At 40.7% G+C, this 20,845-nt stretch overlaps 1 protein-coding gene across 2 annotated transcripts in view; it reads left to right on the top strand.

Moving 5' to 3' along the window:
• LOC117335352 (vacuolar protein sorting-associated protein 18 homolog) overlaps nucleotides 1-20,845 on the top strand; it is a 100,438-nt gene that overhangs the window by 18,936 nt on the left and 60,657 nt on the right. For both annotated transcript variants that reach the window (XM_033895288.1, XM_033895289.1), the window contains 11 exons: nucleotides 537-625; nucleotides 783-881; nucleotides 1,659-1,827; nucleotides 9,329-9,386; nucleotides 10,334-10,437; nucleotides 10,965-11,025; nucleotides 11,821-11,885; nucleotides 13,115-13,250; nucleotides 13,632-13,784; nucleotides 14,672-14,765; nucleotides 14,953-15,026. In XM_033895288.1, coding sequence (XP_033751179.1) covers nucleotides 537-625; nucleotides 783-881; nucleotides 1,659-1,827; nucleotides 9,329-9,386; nucleotides 10,334-10,437; nucleotides 10,965-11,025; nucleotides 11,821-11,885; nucleotides 13,115-13,250; nucleotides 13,632-13,784; nucleotides 14,672-14,765; nucleotides 14,953-15,026 — 1,102 coding nt within the window. The remainder of the gene's footprint in view (nucleotides 1-536; nucleotides 626-782; nucleotides 882-1,658; nucleotides 1,828-9,328; nucleotides 9,387-10,333; nucleotides 10,438-10,964; nucleotides 11,026-11,820; nucleotides 11,886-13,114; nucleotides 13,251-13,631; nucleotides 13,785-14,671; nucleotides 14,766-14,952; nucleotides 15,027-20,845) is intronic.

Here is a 20,845-nt window from a genome sequence, read left to right on the forward strand (position 1 = left end):
ATATAGAGTAGAAGTATTGAATATCACTATATAGAGTAGAAGTATTGAATATCACTATATAGAGTAGAAGTATTGAATATCACTATTATATAGAGTAGAAACATTGAATATCACTATAGAAAGGAAAACATTGAATATCACTATAAAGGGTAGAAGTATTGAATATCACTATAGAGAGGAAAACATTGAATATCACTATAGAGAGGAAAACATTGAATATCACTATAGAGAGGAAAACATTGAATATCACTATAAAGGGTAGAAGTATTGAATATCACTTTATAGAGAAGATATGAAGGATGAATTTATATAAAAAAGTGAGGTTTGCTAGTGAAAAGTCTGTGTGAGGTTTGCTGGTAAAAAGGTTTTGCTAGGTTTGCTGGTGAAAAAGTTGTGTGAGGTTTGCAAGTGAATCATTGGAGTGAAATGTGTTTGTTTTTGTGTCAGTGGTTGTTAAGTAACTAAATATTGTGCAATAAAAATATTTTTTAGCTAGGTAAATTTCTACAGTAATGCCTATCAATGTGTTATTACAGTCGTCTTTACCAGTTTATTGGAAGTGTTTCCAAGTCATCGGAGCCACCGATGTTCCAGCCTCTCTTCCAGCAGTATGAAAACAAAACAGGTACATCTCTTGTAATGGTCTAAATTTTGGTTTACTGTAATGGACAGTAAGAGTGAATGAAGGTCAAGTGAAGGGTCAATTTTTTGGAGTCATTCATGTATTTTAAGTGATAGACGTGATGTTTTATTAAGTAATGATTCATTTCTTGTGATAACAGAACAGTTTCTGGAGCTGCCAGGAGACTTTGGAAACAGTGAATTAAAGCTTTATCTGCCACGATTCCGAGCTGCTCCCAGGAACTTTGCCTGGATGACTGGTAAGCAATGTCATGAAATAAATTAAGCCTTGGTAACCAGTTTGTAGTGTTGGATATTAGTCATGACGGCCGGTATAGGGACTTAGTCTGGGTAACCAGTTTGTAGTGTTGGATATTAGTCATGACGGCCAGTATAGGGACTTAGTCTGGGTAACCAGTTTGTAGTGTTGGATATTAGTCATGACGGCCAGTATAGGGACTTAGTCTGGGTAACCAGTTTGTAGTGTTGGATATTAGTCATGACGGCCAGTATAGGGACTTAGTCTGGGTAACCAGTTTGTAGTGTTAGATATTAGTCATGACGGCCAGTATAGGGACTTAGTCTGGGTAACCAGTTTGTAGTGTTAGATATTAGTCATGACGGCCAGTATAGGGACTTAGTCTGGGTAACCAGTTTGTAGTGTTGGATATTAGTCATGACGGCCAGTATAGGGACTTAGTCTGGGTAACCAGTTTGTAGTGTTGGATATTAGTCATGACGGCCAGTATAGGGACTTAGTCTGGGTAACCAGTTTGTAGTGTTAGATATTAGTCATGACGGCCAGTATAGGGACTTAGTCTGGGTAACCAGTTTGTAGTGTTGGATATTAGTCATGACGGCCAGTATAGGGACTTAGTCTGGGTAACCAGTTTGTAGTGTTAGATATTAGTCATGACGACCGGTATAGGGACTTAAAATCTAAATAATTTTATCTTTGTACAAGAGATATTGTGATATTACAGGTCCAGGAGTGTATTATGGGGACATAGTTAGTATTGTGATGTCTGATATTACAGGTCCAGGAGTGTATTATGGGGACATAGAACTAACAGGGGCGGCCGGCCCTTCCACTGTTACCACTAACACCAAGCTGATGCCCTACCCTCTTGACCAAGACGAAAGGGGCACTAACCCACAAGCTATGGCCTTGACAGAATTCCATGTCCTACTGCTCTTCCCTGATCGGTAAGTGGAGCTGTATTCCTTCCATGCATGGTCGGTATGTGGTGCCATATTCCTTCTCTGACTGGTAAGTGGTGCTGTATTTTTTTCCTCCCTGACCAGGAAGTGGTGCTGTATTCCCTCCCTGACCAGTAAGTGGTTCTGTATTCCCTCACTGACCAGTAAGTGGTTCTGTATTCCCTCACTGACCAGTAAGTGGTTCTGTATTCCCTCACTGACCAGTAAGTGGTGCTGTATTCCCTCCCTGACCAGTAAGTGGTGCTGTATTCCCTCCCTGACCAGTAAGTGGTGCTGTATTCCCTCCCTGACCAGTAAGTGGTGTTGTATTCCTTCCCTGACCAGTAAGTGGTGTTGTATTCCCTCCCTGACCAGTAAGTGGTGCTGTATTCCCTCCCTGACCAGTAAGTGGTGCTGTATTCCCTCCCTGACCAGTAAGTGGTGCTGTATTCCCTCCCTGACCAGTAATTGGTGTTGTATTCCCTCCCTGACCAGTAAGTGGTGCTGTATTCCCTCCCTGACCAGTAAGTGGTTGTGTATTCCCTCCCTGACCAGTACGTGGTTGTGTATTCCCTCCCTGACCAGTAAGTGGTTCTGTATTCCCCTCTGACCAGTAAGTGGTGCTGTATTCCCTCCCTGACCAGTAAGTGGTTCTGTATTCCCTCACTGACCAGTAAGTGGTTCTGTATTCCCTCCCTGACCAGTAAGTGGTGCTGTATTCCCTCCCTGACCAGTAAGTGGGTCTGTATTCCCTCCCTGACCAGTAAGTGGTGTTGTATTCCCTCCCTGACCAGTAAGTGGTGCTGTATTCCCTCCCTGACCAGTAAGTGGTGCTGTATTCCCTCCCTGACCAGTAAGTGGTGTTGTATTCCCTCCCTGACCAGTAAGTGGTGTTGTATTCCCTCCCTGACCAGTAAGTGGTGCTGTATTCCCTCCCTGACCAGTAAGTGGTGCTGTATTCCCTCCCTGACCAGTAATTGGTGTTGTATTCCCTCCCTGACCAGTAAGTGGTGCTGTATTCCCTCCCTGACCAGTAAGTGGTTCTGTATTCCCTCCCTGACCAGTACGTGGTTGTGTATTCCCTCCCTGACCAGTAAGTGGTTCTGTATTCCCCTCTGACCAGTAAGTGGTGCTGTATTCCCTCCCTGACCAGTAAGTGGTTCTGTATTCCCCTCTGACCAGTAAGTGGTGCTGTATTCCCTCCCTGACCAGTAAGTGGTGCTGTATTCCCTCCCTGACCAGTAAGTTGTTCTGTATTCCCTCCCTGACCAGTAAGTGGGTCTGTATTCCCTCCCTGACCAGTAAGTGGTCCTGTATTCCCTCCCTGACCAGTAGTTGGTGCTGTATTCCCTCCCTGACCAGTAAGTGGTTGTGTATTCCCTCCCTGACCAGGAAGTGGTGCTGTATTCCCTCCCTGACCAGGAAGTGGTGCTGTATTCCCTCCCTGACCAGTAAGTGGTGCTGTATTCCCTCCCTGACCAGTAAGTGGTATTGTATTCCCTCCCTGACCAGTAAGTGGTACTGTATTCCCTCCCTGACCAGTAAGTGGTATTGTATTCCCTCCCTGACCAGTAAGTGGTGCTGTATTCCCTCCCTGACCAGTAAGTGGTTCTGTATTCCCTCCCTGACCAGTAAATGGTGTTGTATTCCCTCCCTGACCAGTAAGTGGTCTGTATTCCCTCCCTGACCAGTAAGTGGTATTGTATTCCCTCCCTGACCAGTAAGTGGTATTGTATTCCCTCCCTGACCAGTAAGAGGGTCTGTATTCCCTCCCTGACCAGTAAGTGATTGTGTATTCCCTCCCTGACCAGTAAGTGGTGCTGTATTCCCTCCCTGACCAGTAAGTGGTATTGTATTCCCTCCCTGACCAGTAAGTGGTATTGTATTCCCTCCCTGACCAGTAAGAGGGTCTGTATTCCCTCCCTGACCAGTAAGTGGTGCTGTATTTCCTCCCTGACCAGTAAGTGGTGCTGTATTCCCTCCCTGACCAGTAAGTGGTTGTGTATTCCCTCCCTGACCAGTAAGTGGTTGTGTATTCCCTCCCTGACCAGTAAGTGGTGCTGTATTCCCTCCCTGACCAGTAAGTGGTTCTGTATTCCCTGCCTGACCAGTAAATGGGTCTGTATTCCCTGCCTGACCAGTAAGTGGTTGTGTATTCCCTCCCTGACCAGTAAGTGGTGCTGTATTTCCTCCCTGACCAGTAAGTGGTGTTGTATTCCCTCCCTGACCAGTAAATGGGTCTGTATTCCCTGCCTGACCAGTAAGTGGTTGTGTATTCCCTCCTTGACCAGGAAGTGGGTCTGTATTCCCTCCCTGACCAGTAAGTGGTTGTGTATTCCCTCCCTGACCAGTAAGTGGTGCTGTATTCCCTCCCTGACCAGTAAGTGGTATTGTATTCCCTCCCTGACCAGTAAGTGGTGCTGTATTCCCTCCCTGACCAGTAAGTGGTTGTGTATTCCCTCCCTGACCAGTAAGTGGTATTGTATTCCCTCCCTGACCAGTAAGTGGTGCTGTATTCCCTCTCTGACCAGTAAGTGGTTCTGTATTCCTCTCTGACCAGTAAGTGGTGTTGTATTCCCTCCCTGACCAGTAAGTGGTGTTGTATTCCCTCCCTGACCAGTAAGTGGTGTTGTATTCCCTCCCTGACCAGTAAGTGGTGTTGTATTCCCTCCCTGACCAGTAAGTGGTTGTGTATTCCTTCCCTGACCAGTAAGTGGTGTTGTATTCACTCCCTGACCAGTAAGTGGTGCTGTATTCCCTCCCTGACCAGTAAGTGGTGTTGTATTCCCTCCCTGACCAGTAAGTGGTGCTGTATTCCCTCCCTGACCAGTAAGTGGTGTTGTATTCCCTCCCTGACCAGTAAGTGGTGTTGTATTCCCTCCCTGACCAGTAAGTGGTGTTGTATTCCCTCCCTGACCAGTAAGTGGTATTGGATTCCCTCCCTGACCAGTAAGTGGTGCTGTATTCCCTCCCTGACCAGTAAGTGGTGCTGTATTCCCTCCCTGACCAGTAAGTGGTTGTATATTCCCTCCCTGACCAGTAAGTGGTGTTGTATTCCCTCCCTGACCAGTAAGTTGTTCTGTATTCCCTCCCTGACCAGTAAGTGGTTCTGTATTCCCTCCCTGACCAGTACGTGGTTGTGTATGCCCTCCCTGACCAGTAAGTGGTGCTGTATTCCCTCCCTGACCAGTAAGTGGTTGTGTATTCCCTCCCTGACCAGTAAGTGGGTCTGTATTCCCTCCCTGACCAGTAAGTGGTATTGTATTCCCTCCCTGACCAGTAAGTGATTGTGTATTCCCTCCCTGACCAGTAAGTGGTGTTGTATTCCCTCCCTGACCAGTAAGTGGTGCTGTATTCCCTCCCTGACCAGTAAGTGGTTGTGTATTCCCTCCCTGACCAGTAAGTGGTTCTGTATTCCCTCCCTGACTAGTAAGTGGTGTTGTATTCCCTCCCTGACCAGTAAGTGGTGTTGTATTCCCTCCCTGACCAGTAAGTGGTGCTGTATTCCCTCCCTGACCAGTAAGTGGTTGTGTATTCCTTTCCTGACCAGTAAGTGATGTTGTATTCCCTCCCTGACCAGTAAGTGGTGCTGTATTCCCTCCCTGACCAGTGATTGGTATTGTATTCCCTCCCTGACCAGTAAGTGGTTGTGTATTCCCTCCCTGACCAGTAAGTGGTTGTGTATTCCCTCCCTGACCAGTAAGTGGTGTTGTATTCCTTCCCTGACCAGTAAGTGGTGCTGTATTCCCTCCCTGACCAGCAAGTGGTTGTGTATTCCCTCCCTGACCAGTAAGTGGGTCTGTATTCCCTCCCTGACCAGTAAGTGGTGCTGTATTCCCTCCCTGACCAGTAAGTGGTTGTGTATTCCCTCCCTGACCAGTAAGTGGTGTTGTATTCCCTTCCTGACCAGTAAGTGGTTGTGTGTTCCCTTCCTGACCAGTAAGTGGTTGTGTATTCCCTCCCTGACCAGTAAGTGGTTGTGTATTCCCTCCCTGACCAGTAAGTGGTGTTGTATTCCCTCCCTGACCAGTAAGTGGTGTTGTATTCCCTCCCTGACAAGTAAGTGGTGCTGTATTCCCTCCCTGACCAGTAAGTGGTTGTGTATTCCCTCCCTGACCAGTAAGTGGGTCTGTATTCCCTCCCTGACCAGTAAGTGGTGCTGTATTCCCTCCCTGACCAGTAAGTGGTTGTGTATTCCCTCCCTGACCAGTAAGTGGTGTTGTATTCCCTCCCTGACCAGTAAGTGGTGTTGTATTCCCTCCCTGACCAGTAAGTGGTTCTGTATTCCCTCCCTGACCAGTAAGTGGTGCTGTATTCCCTCCCTGACCAGTAAGTGGTGTTGTATTCCCTCCCTGACCAGTAAGTGGTGTTGTATTCCCTCCCTGACCAGTTGGTGGTTCTGTATTCCCTCCCTGACCAGTAAGTGGTTGTGTATTCCCTCCCTGACCAGTAAGTGGTGTTGTATTCCCTCTCTGACCAGTAAGTGGTTGTGTATTCCCTCCCTGACCAGTAAGTGGTATTGTATTCCCTCCCTGACCAGTAAGTGGTGCTGTATTCCCTCTCTGACCAGTAAGTGGTTCTGTATTCCTCTCTGACCAGTAAGTGGTGTTGTATTCCCTCCCTGACCAGTAAGTGGTGTTGTATTCCCTCCCTGACCAGTAAGTGGTGTTGTATTCCCTCCCTGACCAGTAAGTGGTTGTGTATTCCTTCCCTGACCAGTAAGTGGTGTTGTATTCCCTCCCTGACCAGTAAGTGGTGCTGTATTCCCTCCATGACCAGTAAGTGGTGTTGTATTCCCTCCCTGACCAGTAAGTGGTGCTGTATTCCCTCCCTGACCAGTAAGTGGTGTTGTATTCCCTCCCTGACCAGTAAGTGGTGTTGTATTCCCTCCCTGACCAGTAAGTGGTGTTGTATTCCCTCCCTGACCAGTAAGTGGTATTGTATTCCCTCCCTGACCAGTAAGTGGTGCTGTATTCCCTCCCTGACCAGTAAGTGGTGCTGTATTCCCTCCCTGACCAGTAAGTGGTTGTATATTCCCTCCCTGACCAGTAAGTGGTGTTGTATTCCCTCCCTGACCAGTAAGTGGTTGTGTATTCCTTTCCTGACCAGTAAGTGATGTTGTATTCCCTCCCTGACCAGTAAGTGGTGCTGTATTCCCTCCCTGACCAGTGATTGGTATTGTATTCCCTCCCTGACCAGTAAGTGGTTGTGTATTCCCTCCCTGACCAGTAAGTGGTTCTGTATTCCCTCCCTGACCAGTAAGTGGTGTTGTATTCCTTCCCTGACCAGTAAGTGGTGCTGTATTCCCTCCCTGACCAGCAAGTGGTTGTGTATTCCCTCCCTGACCAGTAAGTGGGTCTGTATTCCCTCCCTGACCAGTAAGTGGTGCTGTATTCCCTCCCTGACCAGTAAGTGGTTGTGTATTCCCTCCCTGACCAGTAAGTGGTGTTGTATTCCCTTCCTGACCAGTAAGTGGTTGTGTATTCCCTCCCTGACCAGTAAGTGGTTGTGTATTCCCTCCCTGACCAGTAAGTGGTGTTGTATTCCCTCCCTGACCAGTAAGTGGTGTTGTATTCCCTCCCTGACCAGTAAGTGGTTCTGTATTCCCTCCCTGACCAGTAAGTGGTGTTGTATTCCTTCCCTGACCAGTAAGTGGTGCTGTATTCCCTCCCTGACCAGCAAGTGGTTGTGTATTCCCTCCCTGACCAGTAAGTGGGTCTGTATTCCCTCCCTGACCAGTAAGTGGTGCTGTATTCCCTCCCTGACCAGTAAGTGGTTGTGTATTCCCTCCCTGACCAGTAAGTGGTGTTGTATTCCCTTCCTGACCAGTAAGTGGTTGTGTATTCCCTCCCTGACCAGTAAGTGGTTGTGTATTCCCTCCCTGACCAGTAAGTGGTGTTGTATTCCCTCCCTGACCAGTAAGTGGTGTTGTATTCCCTCCCTGACAAGTAAGTGGTGCTGTATTCCCTCCCTGACCAGTAAGTGGTTGTGTATTCCCTCCCTGACCAGTAAGTGGGTCTGTATTCCCTCCCTGACCAGTAAGTGGTGCTGTATTCCCTCCCTGACCAGTAAGTGGTTGTGTATTCCCTCCCTGACCAGTAAGTGGTGTTGTATTCCCTCCCTGACCAGTAAGTGGTGTTGTATTCCCTCCCTGACCAGTAAGTGGTTCTGTATTCCCTCCCTGACCAGTAAGTGGTGCTGTATTCCCTCCCTGACCAGTAAGTGGTGTTGTATTCCCTCCCTGACCAGTAAGTGGTGTTGTATTCCCTCCCTGACCAGTTGGTGGTTCTGTATTCCCTCCCTGACCAGTAAGTGGTTGTGTATTCCCTCCCTGACCAGTAAGTGGTGTTGTATTCCCTCTCTGACCAGTAAGTGGTTGTGTATTCCCTCCCTGACCAGTAAGTGGTATTGTATTCCCTCCCTGACCAGTAAGTGGTTGTGTATTCCCTCCCTTACCAGTAAATGGTGCTGTATTCCCTCCCTGACCAGTAAGTGGTGCTGTATTCCCTCCCTGACCAGTAAGTGGTGCTGTATTCCCTCCCTGACCAGTAAGTGGTTGTGTATTCCCTCCCTGACCAGTAAGTGGTTGTGTATTCCCTCCCTGACCAGTAAGTGGGTCTGTATTCCCTGCCTGACCAGTAAGTGGTATTGTATTCCCTCCCTGACCAGTAAGTGGTGCTGTATTCCCTCTCTGACCAGTAAGTGGTTCTGTATTCCCCTCTGACCAGTAAGTGGTGTTGTATTCCCTCCCTGACCAGTAAGTGGTGTTGTATTCCCTCCCTGACCAGTAAGTGGTGTTGTATTCCCTCCCTGACCACTAAGTGGTTGTGTATTCCTTCCCTGACCAGTAAGTGGTGCTGTATTCCCTCCCTGACCAGTAAGTGGTGCTGTATTCCCTCCCTGACCAGGAAGTGGTACTGTATTCCCTCCCTGACCAGTAAGTGGTATTGTATTCCCTCCCTGACCAGTAAGTGGTGTTGTATTCCCTCCCTGACCAGTAAGTGGTTGTGTATTCCCTCCCTGACCAGTAAGTGGTTGTGTATTCCCTCCCTGACCAGTAAGTGGTGCTGTATTCCCTCCCTGACCAGTAAGTGGTATTGTATTCCCTCCCTGACCAGTAAGTGGGTCTGTATTCCCTCCCTGACCAGTAAGTGGTATTGTATTCCCTCCCTGACCAGTAAGTGGTGCTGTATTCCTTCCCTGACCAGTAAGTGGTTCTGTATTCCCTCCCTGACCAGTAAATGGTTCTGTATTCCCTCCCTGACCAGTAAGTGGGTCTGTATTCCCTCCCTGAACAGTTGATGGTTCTGTATTGGCTTGCATTGCTCATAGATTTTTATGAACCAAAGTTTTGATATGGTTAAACTCAAGTGATGGCACCAGATGTCATCTTTATATGTACCAGTTGAACCTTGTAGATACTTTTGATCGTGAATTTACCAGTATGATCCTACCTATTACATATACATGTATATAATTCCTTCATGTAATTTTATCTGTTCACCAGGATCAAAGTCGTGTGTGTACTCAACGAGCTGCCCATCTTTGATGATATATATGCCGATGTAAGTTGTGTTTCTGCTATCTTTGTTATTTCATATCTTTATCTTAATCATTTCTCCACACAGTTGAGGAAGAAACATATAATTCATTGATTGGTCAATCTCCGTCTTCATTTCCACACAATGATTTCCTTACACTGGCATCTTGAGGCTTTGGCAGGAACCATGGACTGTATTATTAAAACATTAAGATAAAAGTTCCTAAGCATCTTGAGGTTAGTTACTGGTTTACTGGTCATCTGACTCTGCCTATGGCTACGTTTTAAGGGGCTGCGGTGGCCGAATGGTTAAGGTGTCCTGACACTTTATCACTAGCCCTCCACCTCTGGGTTGCGAGTTTGAAGCCTACGTGGGGCAGTTGCCAGGTACTGACCGTAGGCCGGTGGTTTTTCTCCAGGTACCCCGGCTCCAAAACCGGGAATCGAACATCCTTAAAAGACCCCGGCTGTTAATGGAACGTTAAAGAAAAAAAACCAAATTGCTAGGTTTTGTCTCGTGGAGTTAGTCATGGTTCAGTGTTCTGTCAGTGTGGGAGCACCCCAGTCATGGTTCAGTGTTCTGTCAGTGTGGGAGCACCCCAGTCATGGTTCAGTGTTCTGTCAGTGTGGGAGCACCCCAGTCATGGTTCAGTGTTCCGTCAGTGTGGGAGCACCCCAGTCATGGTTCAGTGTTCCGTCAGTGTGGGAGCACCCCAGTCATGGCTCAGTGTTCCGTCAGTGTGGGAGCACCCCAGTCATGGTTCAGTGTTCTGTCAGTGTGGGAGCACCCCAGTCATGGTTCAGTGTTCTGTCAGTGTGGGAACACCCCAGTCATGGCTCAGTGTTCTGTCAGTGTGGGAGCACCCCCAAGATTTAGTGATGTTATTTTTGTTAACAATATGTTACTAAATCTTTTCAGGTCAGAACTTTTAGTAGGATAGTGGTAATCTTATTTGTAAATTATTTTTATAGAGATTGGGTCGTTTACTAGGACTGTGTAAAGACCCAATAAAAGGTAGTTTATGGACTTTCACATCCCAGAGTGTCTTCAAGTACAAAATTGTCCGTGAAGCAAGGTAAGATTTGCCTCTTAGTTCTGAATCCAATTCTAGATAGATAAGTGTTGGATGACTAAAAATGCTATACACATAATTATAATACTGCATATAATCAAACATTTGTTGTGTATAAACTATCATTGATTTCATGGTTGCTATGGAACCACAGATATAAATACAAAGAGTATTGTAGGTATTGTTATATCATTGTTCTACAAAAGAGTTTGAAAACTCCTAACCAGGAAAATTTGTATCCAGGAAAGAATTTGAAAACTTCAAACCACGAAAATTTGTATCCAGGAAAGAATTTGAAAACTCCAAATCACGAAAATTTGTATCCACGAAAGAGTTTGAAAACTCCAAACCACGAAAATTTGTATCCAGGAGAGAATTTGAAAACTTCAAACCACGAAAGAACATGTTTAACAGTAATCTGTTTTTTGTTTTGCCTGTATGTCAACCTGTCATTTTATCTTTTGATCAAAACAAGAATCTATGAGAAACATGGTCTACATGAATAACAATTTTATTTCCTTTCTGCCTAGGGATGTGTGGCAGATGTATCTAGACATGGGCCAGTTTGACCTCGCCAAAGATTATTGTCGGGTGTGTATTTACCTGAAGATAAGTTGTAGCTATACAAATGTACATGGATTATGTAATGAAATTCAATTTGGTTATCAATATTCATTACAATAAATCTGTTAAGGCCAAGCCAAGAGGACATAATAGCCAATATTATTATTATACCCCCGCAACGAAGTTAGGGAGGGTATACTGGAATCAGGTTGTCTGTCCGTCCGTCTGTCTGTCTGTAGACGCATTTTGTCCGGACAACTCCTCCTAAACCGAAGGGCCGATTTCAATGAAACTTCACACAAATATAGAGGACCATTCTAGATGTGCATGCCACTTTCTTTTTCTCAAAATTATGGTTGCTATGGCAACTGGTCACTATAAACAGGTTTTCTGATAGGAACCATAACTTTAAGTTTGTCTGGACAACTCCTCCTAAACTGAAGGGCCGATTTCAATGAAACTTCACACGAATATAGAGGACCATGTGTAGATGTGCATCACACTTTCTTTTTCTCAAAATTATGGTTGATATGGCAACCGGTCACTTTATTACTGGTTATCTTAGTTAATTAACTCTAATTAACAGTTCCAATTCGCCATTGACTCGTGTAGATTGCGGGGGTATTAGTCAGTCATCCTGGTGACAGTTCTAGTTGTATTAAGTATTCTATGTGAAGAGGTGGAGAGGAGATGTTCACTGTGATCATGTTTTACCTATAAAATGTTGTTCCTCAGGGTTATCATTAATGTTACATGACAATACCTGCAGTCATTTACATTGTTATTTCCTTCATATCTCCTTATTTCCAAATTTCTTTGTAGGATAACATGGCCCAGATGGATCGCGTTCTGACCAAACAGGCTGAATATTTGTTTACGCATGAGAGGTGGGTAAAGACAGAAAATACTTGTCAATGTATAATTCATTTGACCCCTATGACCTTAAGTACATTTGTCAATGTATAATTCATTTGACCCCTATGACCTTAAGTACATTTGTCAATGTATAATTCATTTGACCCCTATGACCTTAGTACATTTGTCAATGTATAATTCATTTGACCCCTGTGACCTTAGTACATTTGTCAATGTATAATTCATTTGACCCCTATGACCTTAGTACATTTGTCAATGTATAATTCATTTGACCCCTATGACCTTAAGTACATTTGTCAATGTATAATTCATTTGACCCCTATGACCTTAGTACAAAAACTTGATAGGTCTTTACTTCAGTATGCTTTTAGCAAAATATCATGACCCTTGGCCTTTTGAATATAAGCATATTTGACCCCCGAGACTATGAAAATGTGTCATTGTCATTCAATTGTGCAAACTCAGTAGTCTTTATTCTGAATCAAGAAGTTTGGTTTATTACAATATAATCAAACTTTATAAACTCGAATCCTGATAACTCGAAAAACTCGGATATCCTGAAGTATGATGTTGGTCCTGTGCCAATTTAAACATGTACACATTATGTGTCCTAGATAATATTGTTTGTTTACATATATTTTAGGTTACAATTATATGAGTGTCAGATAATCGATGACTTCAGTTGACTCACAATTTTTAAGAGATACCAAACCTTGTAACTTACCTATTTAGAACACTTGAACAAGGTGATAAGTTGTTTATGATCCTAACAACTTTGAGTCAGCAAAGTTTGACTGTAAGTCATTATTGAGAAATTGAGGAATATTTTGTTTGTATGTAATGGAGCTTTCTTTATATTTTTGTCAGCCATTGGTTATTAAATGTAGATGCTATTTAATAAAGATCTCCTACTTGGATTGACCATAATAAAGATCTTCTACTTGGATTGACCATAATAAAGATCTTCTACTTGGATTGACCATAATAAAGATCTTTTAGTTGGATTGACCATAATAAAGATATTCTACATGGATTGACCATTGCTGTTTTTCATTTAAAATGTGAAAAGAGGTTTTATTACTCTCGATTTCTGACACATTTAGAGTATTAGCTAGTGGCTTTTCTGTCTGAAGAAGTAGGGGCATACTTACTATACGCCATTCTCTCGTTATAATCTCATGCTGACATGGAAGGCTGAAAACAAAGATTGAAAATTAACTAGTGATGTCATGTTTTCTAGGTATGAGGAAAGTGCCATGATGTATGCACAAACACAGAATTCCTTTGAGGAAATTGCCCTCCGATTCATCAAGCTTGACAAAAAAGATGCGCTCAAATCATTTATCCTAGAAAAACTAGAGTCCTTGAAACCACAGGTAAGATAAACAAAGCTTTGTCCCGTTCAATTCAACCTTTCTGAAGTAAAGCTGAGGCACCAATAGAAATACACTTTTAAAAAATCACATTACACTGCCAACTTCAAATTAACAAGGCAGTTTGGGACACATTGGAGTTAATTGACGTGGAGCTTTTAGTTCTGTGTTGGCCAAGTATTGGCTAATAACACATCAGAGATGTTTTGTGTTGACTAAAGATGAGATTTTGGCTCATTTGAGTTGACTTAGGTTGGTTAATTGGACTCATTTGAGTTGACTAAGGATGGTTAATTGGACACATTTGAGTTAACTTAAGATGAGATTTGGACACATTTTAGTTTAATACCAGTGTGACTTACCATGTATATACTATCTCACCAGGACAAAACACAGTTAACCATGTTGGTGACATGGCTGGTAGAGATTTACCTGAACCAGCTTGGTGAACTGAAAGAGGCGGGCCGTGACCAAACTGCCGAATATGAGAGCTTACAGGAACAGTTTCGCAAGTTCCTCAACAAAGTGCGAGTCAAGGTCAGTGCTATGTCTAGTTGGTCTAGAAGTTAAAGTTTAGGATTATGTGAGATAAAGGCAAGGTATGATAGAAAAGTAAACAGGAAAAATATGTTTCATGCCATGGTTTATATAATTGTTAAAGGGAGATAACCCTGGTCTGTGTTATGACAGCCTAAATATGACTGTTAAAGGGAGATAACCAGTGTCTGTGTTATGACAGCCTAAATATAACTGTTAAAGGGAGATAACCAGTGTCTGTGTTATGACAGCCTAAATATAACTGTTAAAGGGAGATAACCCTGGTCTGTGTTATGACAGCCTAAATATAACTGTTAAAGGGAGATAACCAGTGTCTGTGTTATGACAGCCTAAATATAACTGTTAAAGGGAGATAACCAGTGTCTGAGTTATGACAGCCTAAATATAACTGTTAAAGGGAGATAACCAGTGTCTGTGTTATGACAGCCTAAATATAACTGTTAAAGGGAGATAACCAGTGTCTGTGTTATGACAGTGTCAATATAAATGTTAAAGGGAGATAACCAGTGTCTGAGTTATGACAGCCTAAATATAACTGTTAAAGGGAGATAACCAGTGTCTGTGTTATGACAGTGTCAATATAAGTGTTAAAGGGAGATAACCCTGGTCTGTGTTATGACAGTGTAAATATAACTGTTAAAGGGAGATAACCAATGTTTGTGTTATGACAGCCTAGATATAACTGTTAAAGGGAGATAACCCTGGCCTGTGCCATGACATTGTATGTATGTGTCATGAAATTGGATATGAGAAAATCCAAGTTTTCATCATGATGTAGTAATATTAATATGACAGTTAAAGGGAGATAATCTTAGACATGTCATTTGATTAACGTTAAAGGGATATAATCCTGGTCTATCTTGTAGGAGTGTGTGAGTAACAATCGTGGTGTAGTATATGACCTAATTGCCAGTCATGGAGACGTGGAGGACATGGTCTTTTTTGCCTTCCTTATGCAAGGTTAGTGTCTTTGAAATTTAAACCAAATCTATTTCAATTTTTTCTGGAATAAATAATTGTAGCTACTGTACTTTACAGCTTAATTTGTAGATGTGAGTAATAAATACATGTTGTATTTACAGCTGTAGCCATGTTGTCATAATTACCCTCGGTAAGCTTATCCATGACATCATTTTCTGTATTTCAGATTTTGAGAAAGTGATCACACACTATTTACAACATGATGAATACAAGAATGCCCTCAAAGTTCTCACAAAGCATGTAAGTCTCATTAGTTGGTGAAGTTCTCACAAACATGTAAGTCTCATCAACTGGTAAAGTTCTCACAAACATGTAAGTCTCCTTAGTTGGTTAAGTTCTCACAAACATGTAAGTCTCATCAGTTGGTAAAGTTCTCACAAACATGTAAGTCTCATTAGTTGGTAAAGTTCTCACAAACATGTAAGTCTCATTAGTTGGTGAAGTTCTCACAAACATGTAAGTCTCATTAGTTGGTGAAGTTCTCACAAACATGTAAGTCTCCTTAGTTGGTGAAGTTCTCACAAACATGTAAGTCTCCTTAGTTGGTAAAGTTCTCACAAACATGTCAGTCTCCTTAGTTGGTGAAGTTCTCACAAACATGTAAGTCTCCTTAGTTGGTAAAGTTCTCACAAACTAGTAAGTCTCCTTAGTTGGTGAAGTTCTCACAAACATGTAAGTCTCATTAGTTGGTAAAGTTCTCACAAACATGTAAGTCTCCTTAGTTGGTAAAGTTCTCACAAACATGTAAGTCTCCTTAGTTGGTAAAGTTCTCACAAACATGTAAGTCTCCTTAGTTGGTAAAGTTCTCTTAAACATGTCAGTCTCATTAGTTGGTGAAGTTCTCACAAACATGTAAGTCTCCTTAGTTGGTAAAGTTCTCACAAACATGTAAGTCTCCTTAGTTGGTAAAGTTCTCACAAACATGTAAGTCTCCTTAGTTGGTAAAGTTCTCACAAACATGTAAGTCTCATTAGTTGGTAAAGTTCTCACAAACATGTAAGTCTCATCAACTGGTGAAGTTCTCACAAACATGTAAGTCTCATTAGTTGGTGAAGTTCTCACAAACATGTAAGTCTCATTAGTTGGTAAAGTTCTCACAAAGCATGTAAGTCTCATCAGTTGGTTAAGTTCTCACAAACATGTAAGTCTCATTAGTTGGTGAAGTTCTCACAAACATGTAAGTCTCATCAGTTGGTGAAGTTCTCACAAACATGTAAGTCTCATTAGTTGGTAAAGTTCTCACAAACATGTAAGTCTCATTAGTTGGTTAAGTTCTCACAAACATGTAAGTCTCATTAGTTGGTAAAGTTCTTATAAACATGTAAGTCTCATCAACTGGTGAAGTTCTCACAAACATGTAAGTCTCATTAGTTGGTGAAGTTCTCACAAACATGTAAGTCTCATCAACTGGTGAAGTTCTCACAAACATGTAAGTCTCATCAACTGGTGAAGTTCTCACAAACATGTAAGTCTCATTAGTTGGTAAAGTTCTCACAAACATGTAAGTCTCATTAGTTGGTGAAGTTCTCACAAACATGTAAGTCTCATCAGTTGGTGAAGTTCTCACAAACATGTAAGTCTCATCAACGGGTAAAGTTCTCACAAACATGTAAGTCTCATCAACTGGTGAAGTTCTCACAAACATGTAAGTCTCATTAGTTGGTGAAGTTCTCACAAACATGTAAGTCTCATCAACTGGTAAAGTTCTCACAAACATGTAAGTCTCATCAACTGGTAAAGTTCTCACAAACAAGTAAGTCTCATTAGTTGGTGAAGTTCTCACAAACATGTAAGTCTCATCAACTGGTAAAGTTCTCACAAACATGTAAGTCTCATCAACTGGTAAAGTTCTCACAAACAAGTAAGTCTCATTAGTTGGTGAAGTTCTCACAAACATGTAAGTCTCATCAACTGGTAAAGTTCTCACAAACATGTAAGTCTCATCAACTGGTAAAGTTCTCACAAACAAGTAAGTCTCATTAGTTGGTGAAGTTCTCACAAACATGTCAGTCTCCTTAGTTGGTGAAGTTCTCACAAACATGTAAGTATCATTAGTTGGTGAAGTTCTCACAAACATGTAAGTCTCCTTAGTTAGTGAAGTTCTCACAAACATGTAAGTCTCATTAATTGGTGAAGTTCTCACAAACATGTAAGTCTCATCAACTGGTCAAGTTCTCACAAACAAGTAAGTCTCATCAACTGGTAAAGTTCTCACAAACATGTAAGTATCATCAACGGGTAAAGTTCTCACAAACATGTAAGTCTCATCAACTGGTAAAGTTCTCACAAACATGTAAGTCTCCTTAGTTGGTGAAGTTCTCACAAACATGTCAGTCTCATCAGTTGGTTAAGTTCTCACAAACAAGTAAGTCTCATTAGTTGGTGAAGTTCTCACAAACATGTAAGTCCCCTTAGTTGGTGAAGTTCTCACAAACATGTAAGTCTCATCAACTGGTAAAGTTCTCACAAACATGTAAGTCTCATCAACTGGTAAAGTTCTCACAAACATGTAAGTCTCATTAGTTGGTGAAGTTCTCACAAACATGTAAGTCTCATCAACTGGTAAAGTTCTCACAAACATGTAAGTCTCATTAGTTGGTAAAGTTCTCACAAACATGTAAGTCTCATTAGTTGGTAAAGTTCTCACAAACATGTAAGTCTCATCAACTGGTGAAGTTCTCACAAACATGTAAGTCTCATTAGTTGGTGAAGTTCTCACAAACAAGTAAGTCTCCTTAGTTAGGGAAGTTCTCACAAACATGTAAGTCTCATTAATTGGTGAAGTTCTCACAAACAAGTAAGTCTCATCAACTGGTAAAGTTCTCACAAACATGTAAGTATCATCAGTTGGTAAAGTTCTCACAAACATGTTAGTTCTGTCATAGTATGTCTTACTGAGACATAATATACATCATTAAAGGAGAATGGCTGATTTGTGTATCATTAACATTAAAGGAGAATGGCTGATTTGTGTATCATTAACATCATTAAAGGAGAATGGCTGATTTGTGTATCATTAACATCATTAAAGGAGAATGGCTGATTTGTGTATCATTACTTGGCAGTGTTAGAGTGATGGGTTGGTTTGTGTATCATTATGCAGTGTATAGTACAATCATTGATTTATGTCTCGTTATTTACAGTGTTCGGTAGATGTTATGATTGATGTATCGTTATTTACAGTGTTCGGTAGATGTTATGATTTATGTATTGTTATTTACAGTGTTCAGGAGATGTTATGATTTATGTATCGTTATTTACAGTGTTCAGGAGATGTTATGATTTATGTATCGTTATTTACAGTGTTCAGGAGATGTTATGATTTATGTATCGTTATTTGCAGTGTTCAGTAGATGTTATGATTTATGTATCGTTATTTACAGTGTTCAGGAGATGTTATGATTTATGTATCATTATTTACAGTGTTCAGGAGATGTTATGATTTATGTATTGTTATTTACAGTGTTCGGGAGATGTTATGATTTATGTATCGTTATTTGCAGTGTTCAGGAGATGTTATGATTTATGTGTCGTTATTTACAGTGTTGGGTAGATGTTATGATTTATGTATCGTTATTTACAGTGTTGGGTAGATGTTATGATTTATGTATTGTTATTTACAGTGTTGGGTAGATGTTATGATTTATGTATCGTTATTTACAGTGTTCAGGAGATGTTATGATTTATGTATCGTTATTTGCAGTGTTCAGTAGATGTTATGATTTATGTATCGTTATTTACAGTGTTCAGGAGATGTTATGATTTATGTATCATTATTTACAGTGTTCAGGAGATGTTATGATTTATGTATTGTTATTTACAGTGTTCGGTAGATGTTATGATTTATGTATCATTATTTACAGTGTTGGGTAGATGTTATGATTTATGTATCGTTATTTACAGTGTTGGGTAGATGTTATGATTTATGTATCGTTATTTACAGTGTTGGGTAGATGTTATGATTTGTGTATCATTATTTACAGTGTTCGGTAGATGTTATGATTTATGTATCATTATTTACAGTGTTCGGTAGATGTTATGATTTATGTATCGTTATTTACAGTGTTCAGGAGATGTTATGATTTATGTATCGTTATTTACAGTGTTCGGGAGATGTTATGATTAATGTATTGTTATTTACAGTGTTCGGTAGATGTTATGATTTATGTATCGTTATTTACAGTGTTGGGTAGATGTTATGATTTATGTATCGTTATTTACAGTGTTGGGTAGATGTTATGATTTATGTATCGTTATTTACAGTGTTGGGTAGATGTTATGATTTATGTATCGTTATTTACAGTGTTGGGTAGATGTTATGATTTGTGTATCATTATTTACAGTGTTCGGTAGATGTTATGATTTATGTATCATTATTTACAGTGTTCGGTAGATGTTATGATTTATGTATCGTTATTTACAGTGTTCGGGAGATGTTATGATTATGTATCGTTATTTACAGTGTTCAGGAGATGTTATGATTTATGTATCGTTATTTACAGTGTTCAGGAGATGTTATGATTTATGTATCGTTATTTACAGTGTTCAGGAGATGTTATGATTTATGTATCGTTATTTACAGTGTTCGGTAGATGTTATGATTTATGTCTCGTTATTTACAGTGTTGGGTAGATGTTATGATTGATGTATCGTTATTTACAGTGTTCAGGAGATGTTATGATTGATGTATCGTTATTTACAGTGTTCAGATGTTATGATTTATGTATCGTTATTTACAGTGTTCAGGAGATGTTATGATTTATGTATCGTTATTTACAGTGTTCAGGAGATGTTATGATTTATGTATCGTTATTTACAGTGTTGGGTAGATGTTATGATTTATGTATCGTTATTTACAGTGTTCAGGAGATGTTATGATTTATGTATTGTTATTTACAGTGTTCAGGAGATGTTATGATTTATGAATCGTTATTTACAGTGTTCAGGAGATGTTATGATTTATGTATCGTTATTTACAGTGTTCGGTAGATGTTATGATTTATGTATCGTTATTTACAGTGTTCGGGAGATGTTATGATTTATGTATCGTTATTTACAGTGTTGGGTAGATGTTATGATTTATGTATCGTTATTTACAGTGTTCAGGAGATGTTATGATTTATGTATCGTTATTTACAGTGTTCGGGAGATGTTATGATTTATGTATCGTTATTTACAGTGTTGGGTAGATGTTATGATTGATGTATCGTTATTTACAGTGTTGGGTAGATGTTATGATTTATGTGTCGTTATTTACAGTGTTCAGGAGATGTTATGATTTATGTATCGTTATTTACAGTGTTCAGGAGATGTTATGATTTATGTATCGTTATTTACAGTGTTCAAGAGATGTTATGATTTATGTATCGTTATTTACAGTGTTCGGTAGATGTTATGATTTATGTATTGTTATTTACAGTGTTCAGGAGATGTTATGATTTATGTATCGTTATTTACAGTGTTCGGGAGATGTTATGATTTATGTATCGTTATTTACAGTGTTCAGGAGATGTTATGATTTATGTCACGTTATTTGCAGTGTTCAGGAGATGTTATGATTTATGTATCGTTATTTACAGTGTTCAGGAGATGTTATGATTTATGTATTGTTATTTACAGTGTTCAGGAGATGTTATGATTTATGTATCGTTATTTACAGTGTTGGGTAGATGTTATGATTTATGTATCGTTATTTACAGTGTTCAGGAGATGTTATGATTTATGTATTGTTATTTACAGTGTTCAGGAGATGTTATGATTTATGTATTGTTATTTACAGTGTTCGGTAGATGTTATGATTTATGTATCGTTATTTACAGTGTTCAGGAGATGTTATGATTTATGTATCGTTATTTACAGTGTTCAGGAGATGTTATGATTTATGTATCGTTATTTACAGTGTTCGGTAGATGTTATGATTTATGTATCGTTATTTACAGTGTTCGGTAGATGTTATGATTTATGTATCGTTATTTACAGTGTTCAGGAGATGTTATGATTTATGTATCATTATTTACAGTATTGGGTAGATGTTATGATTTATGTATCGTTATTTACAG

Source organism: Pecten maximus, chromosome 10, assembly GCF_902652985.1.
Source record: "Pecten maximus chromosome 10, xPecMax1.1, whole genome shotgun sequence".
Taxonomy (NCBI): Eukaryota; Metazoa; Mollusca; class Bivalvia; order Pectinida; family Pectinidae; genus Pecten; species Pecten maximus.